The sequence below is a fragment of the Myotis davidii genome, unplaced genomic scaffold (genome assembly GCF_000327345.1).
Source record: "Myotis davidii unplaced genomic scaffold, ASM32734v1 scaffold394, whole genome shotgun sequence".
In the NCBI taxonomy this organism is placed as follows: Eukaryota; Metazoa; Chordata; class Mammalia; order Chiroptera; family Vespertilionidae; genus Myotis; species Myotis davidii.
In genome coordinates this window covers 2,874,448-2,886,774 of record NW_006287548.1, presented here as the reverse complement: position 1 = coordinate 2,886,774, position 12,327 = coordinate 2,874,448, and the positions used below count along the sequence as shown (strand labels likewise).

The following is a 12,327-nucleotide window of genomic DNA, read 5'->3' as shown; positions in this document are numbered from 1 at the left end:
TATATTTTTTTTTTTTTTTAAGAATGAAATTATATGTTGTATTGAAACTTAAAATAGAGTATCATCCAATTGTTCCAGCTTAGATAAAAGCAATAGTTTTATTAGTTACTCGTAAGTCTGAACTTTCTCCGAAGACATGAATAGGATATTCACAAGAAAGAAACACAAATAGCCAATGCATATATGAAAAAAACGATGAATTCTTTAGTATTTCTTCAAAATGGAAAAAATTTTAAAGATATACAAATTTGTGCCTTCAAGTTGGCAAAGGTTTAAAGATTATGATAACCAAAGTTAATTATAGCTACAAGGCGAAAAGTACTCTTATACACTGCTGGTAGGAGAAAATTGGAAGCATAGTTCAAAAAGAAATTTAGCAATTCTATCAACAGCCTTGAAAACATTAATATCCTTTCCCCTAGAAATTACACTTCTAGAAATGGCTTATTTCCATGACTATTATTACTATTAGCTTCCATTACTGGGTGCATTGTATGTGCCAGGCACTGTTAATGAACACATTACACAATTTAATTCTCATAAGAACTCCATACAGTGCATATTTCATCCCCGTTTTACAAATAAAAATATGAAGCTCAGAGAGATACATTACTGAATTAAAATTATATTACAAAATAATGATCCAATTTTTTTTTAAGTATGTGAGGATATATCTTGGAAAATGGAAAGAAATTCACTGAAAAGTGAAGAGAAGTTATTTGTGGGGATGGGATGATATGTAATTAATGTTTTGTAAAGTTTTTGTTTATTTTTGCTTTTCTGAATTTCCTATAATGTATCAGTCTTATAATTAGAAAATTGTTTTTTGAAAAGTGTTCCTGATAGATTACATAAAAGACTTACAACAATTAAGAGTTTTACTATCCATTTACTGCTTAACAGATAACAAATTCTCATTAGAAGCATCCTATCCTTAATATTTGAGTTATTATAAAGTAGACTAAAATTAATAAGAATAAACAAAATATCAAAAAAATCTAAATTTGAGTATAGTAAACTCTTAATTCCAGAAGAGGTGAAAAAATGACTAGAGTAATGACACTCACAACTAGTTTAGCAACACAATTTTAAAACTAATTTAAAGTTTCAAGTATTGTTCCTTTCCCTCCACTGGTGGTGAAAATGAGGACAAATTGTTACGTGAAGTGAAATAAGTCCAACAGAGAAAGACAACTACCATATGACTTCACTTATATGTGGAAACTAAAAAACAAAAAGACATGAACAAACAAAACAGAAAACAGACTCATAGATACAGAGAACAGACTGATGGTTGCCAGATGGGAGGGGGGTTGGGGGTGGGTGGAAAAGGGACAGGGATTAAGAAGTACAAACTGGTAGTTACAGAACAGTCATGGGAATGTAAAGTCCAGCACATGGAATATAGTCAATAATATCGTAATCGCGATGGATGGTGCCAGCTGGGTACTAAATGTATCAGGGGGACCATTTCATACGTTATATAAGTCTCACCATTATGCACCTGAAACCAATATAATATTGAATGTCAACTGTAACCGAAAAAAGTAAAAATAAAAGTGGGAAGAAAAGGTAGGCAGTAAGAAAGGAGGCAAAAAGGAAATAGCACTAAGCATGTAACAAGCAATCCTGGAAGAATAGGGTGATGGGCATAGCAATGCAAAGTCAATGCTATGAACAGTGGTTCTCAACCTTGGCTGCACATTAGAATCACCTGGCAATCTTTTTAAAATCCTGATTTCTGGGCCTCATCCTCCGGAAATTGTTTCTTTGTTACTAAATGCTGTGGCCCCACCCCATAACAAAGAAACAGAAGTTCCGGGGATGAGGCCCAGAAATCAGGATTTTAAAAAGATTCCCAGGTGATTCTAATATGCAGCCAAGGTTGAGAACCACTGGCTATGAACATTAGGATAATAGCAGCTTATATTTATAAATCTCTTCAATAGTTTAGTATATAACACATTTTTGTGTGTCAGAGGAAGCTGCCCAAATCCAAAGTGTGTTAGGTACACTTAAATACTGTATGACAGGCAACAATTTAACAGAGTGAAAGGGCCCCACCTGTGGCTTAATACAGTCACATACATTTGTGAATCATCCAATCTACAAAATTGCCCTATTAGAAATGTCTTGAAAAATAATCTCAAGGCTTTAAAAAAAAACAAAACTCTAAGGCTTAGGGAGCTGCTGTTGTAAAAGATTTGAGAGAGAGGAAGGAGAGAGAGAAAAACATTGATGTGAGAGAGAAATATCAATGCATTGCCTTCTGCAAGTGGCCCAACAGGGGATCGAATCCACAACTTGGGTATGTGCCCTGATGGGAGCTGGACATTCCCCTCACCCCAATCCCCGCCATCTTTCGGTGCATGGGACAACACTCCAGCCAACTGAGCCACACTGATCAGGGCAGGGAGTTGTTATTTTTTGGTTTGGTTTTGTTCCGTAGGTTTTATTTTGTTTTGTTTTGTTTTGTTTTTTTGTGGGGTTTTTTTTTGTGAGAGAAAGAATGGAACCAGGGGGGGTAACAGGGCTATTAATTAATGCCAGAAATCAAAGTTAATTTTTTGCTGAACTCATCAAATAATTTTGCTATACAGTATACAGGCTTTCTACCTACCACTGTAGTACGGGACAAACATTTTACTTAATTAAAATATCTTTATCTGGGTGGCATTGTCTCATTATCTGTTAATTTTTATAGTTACCAGTTGAAAAATTATATAGGATTCACACATTTACCATTTAAAATTTAGTGACTCTTCTGTCTCAGATTTGAAACTTACCCAATATTCATACATTGCCACAACAAAGAAATTAAATGTGTTCAACTGTTATTGTCAATAGCCTACATATATGACTATTACCTGTTTCTTTTTTAAAATATATTTTTATGGTTTCAGAGAGGAAGGGAGAGGGAGAGAGAGATAGAAACATCAATGATGAGAGAGAATCGTTGATCAGCTGTCTCCTGCACACCTCCTACTGGGGATCCAGCCCACAACCCAGGCATGTGCCCTGACTAGGAATCGAGCTGTGACCTCCTCTAGTTCATAGGTTGATGCTCAAGCGCTGAGCCACACCAGCCAGGCTACCTGTTTCAAAATTTATTTTTTCTACATTTGAAATCTCTAAAGATAAAAATCATTTTCTGCTCCCCATCAAATGATTGCAATATTCTGATCCTATAATATTTTCCCAGTAGCAGTGCTTTTCACTGACATAACGTCCTTACTGTTACCTCTCAGTCAGTGCCTTCATCGACTACCATTCCCCCCACTTTTCAACTCCTCTCCAACCTGGGTTCCTTTAACTTCCTACAACACACTGGGAACAGTCCTGCCTCAGGGCCTTGGCATGCGCTCTTCTCCTGAAATGTTCTTCCAGCTCCCTAATGTCTACAAGGTCTTCATCCAAAACTACCATCCCATTGTGCCCTCCCCTGGATAGTTAAAGTGAAGGTTAAACTCCATGTGGCTTCATTTTTAACCCTTAGTATGTATCACTGTCTAATATACCATAATTAATTATCCAGTCTGTTTATTCCTGTCTGTCCCTGTAGACTATAAGATCTATTAGGCCCAGGATCTATATCTATTTTGTTCATCATTTTATCCCCAGCACCTAAAATAGTACCCAGCATGTAGTAACTCTCATTACAGTATTTGATGAACATATACCGAATTTTAAATTTGGCTCCATGCTATTAGTGAGCAACATTATTAGAGTGTATTGAGATATAACTGACATACAATATGGTATAAGTTTAAGGTGTAGAGCATAATGATTTGATTTATGTATATAATGCAAAATGATCTTCACAATAAGTTTAGTGAACAGCCATCGCCTCACATGATACAAAATGTTTTCTTGTGATGAGAACTAAGATCAACTGTCTTAGCAACTGTCAAATATACAATACAGTATTGTTAACTATAGTCACCATGGTGTATATTACACTCCCAGAACTTAATAATCTTCTAACTGGAAGAATGTACCTTTTGACCATCTTCACCCATTTCCCCATTGGCCTCTGTTAACCACTAATCTGTTTTCTATTTCTGTAAGTTGTTTTTTAGAGCCCCTACAGATAAGTGACATTATACCATACTTCTCTTTGTCTGCCTGATTTATTTCACTTAGCATAATGTCCTTGTGATTTTTTTTGTCTAGCTGATGGCCTGTGAATGACTCTAAACATTATTTTCTCCCCTTCCTCTAAAGAAACCTAACTATTATATAATATAATCATAGTTCAACCCACAAATTTCCCCACTGAAGATTCTCAGACTCCCAAAAGTTAAGTACATGCTTAATAGTTGTACAATTATCTAAAGAAGGAGTGAGAATAAAAGCTAGTTTAGCCTTGGCCAGTGTGGCTCAGTTGGTGGGAAGGTCGTCCCATACACTAAAAGGTGGTGGGTTTGATTGCCATTCAAGGCATATACCCAGGTTGTGGGTTCAATCCCAGTTGGGGCATGTGTCACAGCAATGTTCCTCTCTCTCTTTTTTTCTCTCTGTCTCTCTCTCTCTCTCTCTCTCTCTCTCTCTCTCTCTCTGTCTCTCTCTCTCTGTCTCTCTCTCTCTCCCCCTCTCCCCCACCCCAAGTTTGAAACAGGTACTATGTTTAAATGCACAGTGAAATCTACATTATGTTCTCTTTATTGCTCAAAGGCAAAGATGCTGAAAGAATAAAACATCACAAGGAAACTGATGTCACAGCCAGACTTACCTCATCATGAATCAGCTCCAGTGGTTCAATCATATACACAAAGGTATTATCTTCAAACATACCACTGCAGCATGAGAAACCACACAAGGAGAAAATTAACAATTACAGCAAACAGCAAGAAACAGCAGGGGAGCTGCATATTGCATTTTTAAAAAGAAAGAGTATAATGGGGGGGATGAGGACACACTTATAATACCTTAACCAATAAAGAAATTAAAGAAAAAAAGAGAAAGAGTATATCTAAATAAATACCTTTATACTGCCTCAAATCTAAACTATATATTTGCACAGAACCCCATGGTGGTCCCCACACTACACTAGACAGCATCTAGGCTACACAGGGTATAAAAAGTATACACCAAGAGTAGACAAATTATACTTGATATGATTAATTTTTTTAATTAAATGGAAAGATAAGAAGGTTAATCTGGGATTGGACTGTTCATGCAGTTCCAGTTTCTCCAGGATAATGCATGACTAGTCCAAATTTCTTGTTATGCAAATCCAATATCATCGATAAGAAAACAGGTTGTTCATGTGTAACAATAATCTAAAGCCATCTGATTCGAAAGAGGCAAATGAAGGATCTTTACGCTTGCACGTTGTGAATTTCCATTAAGCAGAATGCCTCTGTGCTGAAAATCACATTTAATTTTTGGAGATACAGAAATTTTTGCTATGTGCAGAGATCAGATTTTTGAGATCCTTTTTCTTCGCATGAGCACAAACAGATCTTTATTGGCGCGCGTGGGTTCGGGTCTAAAGGCAGCTACAGGTGTTTTTGAAAGCCTGTCTCAAAGCTGATGCATGAGCTCCTCTCTTTCACACCCCCCTCACCTGGCTAGCGCCTAGTTATCCTTAGGTCTGATCCAGCTGATATGTCCTCCAGCATCCACCTCTGGGAAACATTCCTGGATCTAGGTTAGGTCACCCTATAAGTCCCTGTCCTTCCCCTTCACAGTACCTACCAAAAAGGCAAATTAAATATTAATCTGTGTAATCATTTGTTTAACCTCAGAATCTCCTGCAAACTCTAAGTGTTAAGAAAATAGAGTAATACCTTAATCAATAAAGAAATTAAAGATTTAAAAAAAAGAAAATAGGGACTACACCCTCCTTGTTCATCACTCCATATCCAGTCCCTGGCATAGGACTGGCACAGAAGAGGCACTACAAGACTGTTCTATGAAAGAAAAGATGGAAAGGATGAATGAATGGAAGCAAGGCCATTGTCCCAATAAGAGTCTCACGCACTGAAGTCCATTGCAGGTCGACAGAGCTGCCCGGGAGTCCTTGACGCCTCGGATGCTCCCATGGTAGTAACAGTGCTCTCCACCCTACAACACAGAAGGTTTGAGAAATTATGTTTTCTGCATCATGATTCACTCCTTGGGACGCGTCTATAAAGCAAAAACAACTGTGAGGAAGGTCCTAAAACCTCTTCCTGGTTAATATGAAATCTCAAAGCGCTAGGCAATTTTTCAACTTCCCTATGACAAGCATGTGCCTACAAAATTTAATGAAGGAGAAAAGGCTTGGTGGGAATAAGCCACCAATACCACTGGTACAACTTATACCGCTTTCTTAAGCATGGAAGGGAGTAGGTACTTAACAGAAACTGTTTTGGAATAAGGTCTTCTACCTAACTGAGGACAGACCCAACGTTGTTATTTGCAATCATTTCTTATGGAAAATTACATAAAACCTTATTCATTCCTTTCCTACTATTAAAAATTAGTTTTAAAAGTTGGAAACAATATACAAATTAGTTGTCAAAATCAAATAGTAACTACAAGGCCTATTTTTTTTAATATAGCTATTTCCTTCCTCCCTCTCGCCCCACCTCCACAGCAATCATTTTTAACTACTTCTGCTGTTTACCTATGTATTTCTGAATGGAACATTTTTACTCCTCTGTCCTGATTTCACTTTGGAATTATCTTCCTAATATAGAAACTTAACAACCCTCTTGCCTTCAATACTAGTACATTCCAATCCGCATCACCAGTTTTGGGTTAAATTGGTATTTAGTGTTTCTATTACAACTATGCAAAAATTGTACATAGTTGTGATTACATATTCTTTTTTGCTCCATTTTAAATTTTTTCAAGAATATTTGCTTTGTTTTCTTGTTTGCTGACTTTCCCATGTATTTAATAGCCCCACTATCTAAAATATTATCTACAACTCTCCTCCTATCATCAAGCATATAGGTAATTTATCACAGCCATTTTGTTCCTGGAGACACCCTTATGGTTTCCCTTTGACCTCCTTCTAGGCCTGATGCATACCTGCCAACCAGGACTTCTCTGTAGCATCACCCTGGGAGCTCCCTTCCCTCACCCCTGCTATACTGATTTCTATACCCCATGTCTTCTCCATTCATGATCTCACCCTCCCCTTTTCTGGAGGCACACATCCTCTGCTACTTTCTTGAAAAAGTGTTCATGGAAGATAAAGTTGGTGAGAAAACTTGCACAGTTGAAAATTTCTTTTTCTATCTTTAAACTTGAGTGATCATTTGGGTGGGTAGAGAATTCTAGAAGAGAGATTATTTTCTCTTGGCATTTTGCATAGTCTCACAACTTCTATGTTCCTGTTGTGAGTTGGATGTAGTTTTAATGATAGATATTTTTCTATCATATTTACTTTCCCTTTTCATGAAGACATTAAGAAATTTTAGTTATCCCCATTTTCATAAAATCTCATGACATGCATTGGTGTGGGTCTTTGCTTATTCATTGCGCTGGACACTCTATTATATCTTTTAATCGAGAAAATGCATGCATTTCAGTTCTGGGAGGCTTTTACTGTTTCTCTGATAATTCCCTCCTTTCCGTATTTCTCTAAAAACTGACTTCTTCTACCAGAGTACAGAAGATATGGTTACCTGGCTATATGAGGTATGGAGTAGATCAGGGATTTAAATAGACTCCAGGCAGACTTTTAACCAACCTTTCTGTTTTCATGTGCCTTCAATCCCTGAGCCTTTCTGGGTGGAGTGACATGAGCTGGCTGGCTTCTGGGTTTGCCAGAAGAACTTGGGAGAGCAGGAAAAGCTCAAACCTCGGACAATTACTCCTCATCCATTTTCTCTCTCCTACAATTTTACGGACACCTCTCATCTGCTGGCGTTTCTTCTCTTGGCTTGCCCTTTTTACTTCTTAACTGCTATTTGAGTGGGTTATAGAAGGGAATAAATATAAGCCTTGAAGTCACATTGTTTAACCAGAAACTTCCTATTTATTTTCTTACGTAGAATATACTGGACATACTTTGACTTTTTATTGATGATTTATAGTCATTCTGATCACTGCTTATTATACTGTACTACAATAGCCTCAGAGCATAATACAAATTTTCCATGTTAGTTGTCTAAATTTGGTATTATAACCCTGATAATATTTTATAAAGGTTGCTTTTCAGTCCTCATACAACCATCTTGTATATAAATTTTGACTTGTTTATAATATGTCAAATTCTATTTGCATATTTAACTCTGGAACTTATAAGGACAAATGGTATCACACATCTCAGCACTTTCAGAATCCAGGTCATGACTCTGTAACTAAACTTCAGACTCTTCACATGATTCTAGAAACAGTCACAGGTAACTGCAAATTCCATCAAACTGGTTATTTAGCACTTTGTATCATACCAAAAGGCTATCTTAAATCAGGTGATTATTAGAAATGCATAGCAAACACTGTCATATTTACTTGACCTTTCTAAGAAAAACTGTATTTTCCAGATACTCATAAAAATATTCATTTTTCCCCAGAAAATATTCCCAAGTTCTTTTTTTAGATTTAACTTGCATTGGAAACTGAAGGTTGATGCTCTCTCAGTATAAAGGCCATTGTTACCTGTTTTTATTAAAACAGGGTATTGTCCGAAGGAAACTGCTTTAGTTCCCTGTATATTTAAATGTGGAGCACCATACTTTTCGGACCACAAACGAGACTTGAAGTAACATCCAATCCCTGATGTTTATCATCACAAAAAAGTGTTCATATCTAATTATGTAGTTATACTAAGCACTATAAATAGTTTGGCAGGTTCTAATTCTGTATGGGTGTTAGTGGTATTAAAGAATTTTCTGAGTTACTAATTACTAAATATATACCAAGTTTTCAAGAAAGCATTACCAGTGAAATACTATTTAGCAACTCTCCGGATCTATGCAGCACTTTATAAACACCACTGCGAAGGAACATCCTGAGGTATTTCATATTAAATAAATCCCAACTGAAAAGAGGCATTCTCTCTTGGGAAACAGGGTAACAGTAGTGGAGCAGGCAAAGAGGCCACTTCTAGTGGGCTTTGTCCACAGTGGCACCAGGCAGTCAGCTCTGGGGTGCCTTCCACACAAGAACTAGCCATCTTGAACACCCACTATCTCACAGTAACCACTACCTCCATGTACAGAGACGGAGGCATTGTTAAAATGCTCTTCCAACAACAGGAAAAGCCAAAATGAATCCCACATCTTCAGGCTCTCGGATTAGTCAGGAAGGCCTCAAGCAGCTTAAGAGTGCTGGCCAGTGGATTGGAGACCACCGCCTATACGTGGGACACATCGGTGACCAGGCAAACAGTAGGGAGGGGGGCCCCAAAGGGCTCATTGGGCACATGACACCAGTCTATGGGGGCCCCGAGGGGCATTTCGGGATACAAAACTGTCAGTCAGTTCATTAAATTGAACAAAGTGGAGCATCTGATAAGTGAGAGTTACTGAGTAGTCAAAGGAACTTAAAAATCCTAGTAAGTATGCTCCCAACGTCCTCAGCTTCCCACTGGCACAGAGCGGAGCGCTCCACGGCCAGGTGATGCTCCAGTAACGGACACGGCTCCACAAGGCTGCCGAGCTAAGAAGGCCCCTGGAAACCACCAGGCCACTCCTGCAAATACCGAAACACTGAAGTCTATGCATCCTTTCAGACACTTCGTAAGCAGAAGTGGCGGGGGCAGCAATTCTGTGAGCCTGCTGATAACACAGAGGAGCGGAAGATTTGGATCCCAGGTATTATTGATCAAATGAAGGAATGTGTTTTTTTTTATTCTGCTCACTTTAAATACAACCTTTTGGAAAATGAAACCTATTGTTTCAATTTACTTTACTTTAAAATTGCCCCACCTTTGTGTCTGCTTGATGACCTCATCTGCTTCAGTCAAGTTCTATCACCCAGTTCATATCATCTTCATTAAGAAACTCTCATAAACTCGGCCGTTCATGGTGACCAAGCTCTGATTTAGTCAATCAACTCCTGAACGTGTAGATACACGTTTGAAAAGAAACTGCATAGCCCCTAGTTCCTATTTGATATTCCAGGCTCTATTTCTAAATATAACAATATATTCACTATTCTATATGCATATCTTTAAGTTCCTCAAACTTATCAACCAGCAGGGTGTATCAATCCTATTTAATAAATCAGTGGGCTGGTAAGCAAAAGAGAAAAAGATATCTATAATTAGACACATAGATCTGAATTTGAATGTGGCAGAATAAGAAAGTGAAAAATTATTTTAGAGAATCAGAGGACTTGTGACTGCGACACCGGTTTAATTATTTACCTTCATTAAACTGGCAGTGATATTCAAGTATGAAAACAGTTTGGCTGTACCAATGCCACATAAATTTTTAATAGCTCACACAAAATTATACTACTCAAACTTAAAATAGTTTTGTGAGGAGCCAGTACTGTCTGCTTTCTTGATTTCATGGGGATTTTTTTTCTAACTTTCAGGCCTGCCCTGAGCCAAGCCCAACAAGGCCCATTCCCTCTGACAATCCCTGCCCAGAAGTCTTTGGGGAAGAAGGAAATTTAAGCTGAGCCACAGTGATTTGATAAGGGAAGCACACAAAAAAAACACTGTAGGAGGGTGATGTGATTACAGTGATAAAGAAAAGAAGGAAGACAGAGATTTGTATCTATTTGGTTCACTGACGTATATCCAGCACTTGGAACCTAATAAATAGGAATGGCTTATTCATGAGCCTAAGTGGCAAAATCTTAAAGGAGCAGAAGATGGATGTTTGTTGAGAAGGTAGTTAAATAAACCACCATTCCCCTACTTGAGGCTTTTTTCCTTTGAGATATAATTGACAAACCATAAAATTTACTCTTTAAAAGAATACAATTCAGTGGTTTTCTGTATTTTCAGAGGGTTGTGAAACCATCACCACTATGTCCAGGACATTCTGATCACCTCACAAGGAAACCCTATACTAGCAGTCATTCCCCATTCCTCCTTTGCACCACCTCCCCCCACTCCCCAAGCCCTTGGCAACCACTAATCTACTTTTGATCTCTATGGATTTGCCTACATATTCTGGACATTTCAAATAAATGCTATCTTATAATATGTGGCCCTTGGTGTCTGGCTTCTTTCACTTAGCATAATGTCTACAAGACTGATCCACGGTGTAGCATGAATCAGTACTTCATTGTTTTGTATGTCTGAATAATATTTCTTTGTGTGATTATACCACATTTAGCTTATATACTGGTCAACTTGAAGTATGGTAGCAACCATCTCAGGTAGAAACTGTAGTTTAACTCTAACCCTGCTGTTTGGCTTAACAATAGAAAAGTTATTTTGATTTTCTGAATTGTATACATCATCCCATTTGATTGAATGACTATCCCATTGATTGTTATCTTACTGGTTTTAGAAAGCACATTCTTCTGTACCTGAAATAGGACCCAGGTTCCTCATTCCAAACCCTGGGATGTAATCCATACCTTTGTGATTTCTGCCTATGTAAACCTGGTTTTTTGACCATCTTGTTACTATGAGATTTGGGGAATGGCCCCTCATAGTCCCAGATGGCAATAAATGTGACTTTAATTCAACTTCTTGAGGTGTCCTTCTGTGATTCGCGGGGTACATTACAACAAACTGATGAACATTTGGGTTGTTTCCAATTTTCTGCAATTATAAATAATGCTGCTAGATATATCCATGTACAAGTTTTTGCTTGGACATATGTTTTTAGTTCGCCTGGAGATGTAAAGGTTTATAACTGCTGGGTCATAAGGGAACCCTATGCTTAGCATTTTGAGGAATTGTCAAACTATTTTCCAAAGCAGCTCCACCATGGTGCATTCCTACCAGCAGTGTATCAGGGTTCCAGTTCTCCATTCTTGCCAACACTTGTTGTTGCCCATCTTTTTTATTATAGCCATCCTAGAGGATGTGAAGTGGCACCCAAGTAAGTTTAGAACCAAATAAGAGTGACACAGGACTGAGACAAATAAAAAATAGATCACCTTCATTTTTGATAGCACTAAACTGGAGGAGAGGATTCACTGAGAATCCAATAGGCCTGCTAATGCTATACCCTGAGTTATCCAGACTTACCTACCTAAGCACAGACAACATGGGGCAAACAACCCTTCTCACCTCCCCGCTTCCCAGGATGCCACTATACAACTGAGAGCATGAAAAGTAGAGAGAAGGTGCTCTTCCTGTAGGGAGGTGACATCACAAAAGAAAGAGAGGAAGGGATTACACAGTCATGCCCAACCCCTTCCCACCAGTTAGGTCACTCCTATGACCCTGGGCAGGAGTGAGCAAGGGAACAGGAA

At 38.0% G+C, this 12,327-nt stretch overlaps 1 protein-coding gene across 1 annotated transcript in view; it reads right to left on the bottom strand.

The window, feature by feature from the left end:
• ADAM23 (ADAM metallopeptidase domain 23) overlaps positions 1-12,327 on the bottom strand; it is a gene marked incomplete at its 5' end in the record, with an annotated part of 149,420 nt that overhangs the window by 60,372 nt on the left and 76,721 nt on the right. The window contains 2 exons of the mRNA XM_006759419.2: positions 4,733-4,796; positions 5,987-6,069. Coding sequence (XP_006759482.2) covers positions 4,733-4,796; positions 5,987-6,069 — 147 coding nt within the window. The remainder of the gene's footprint in view (positions 1-4,732; positions 4,797-5,986; positions 6,070-12,327) is intronic.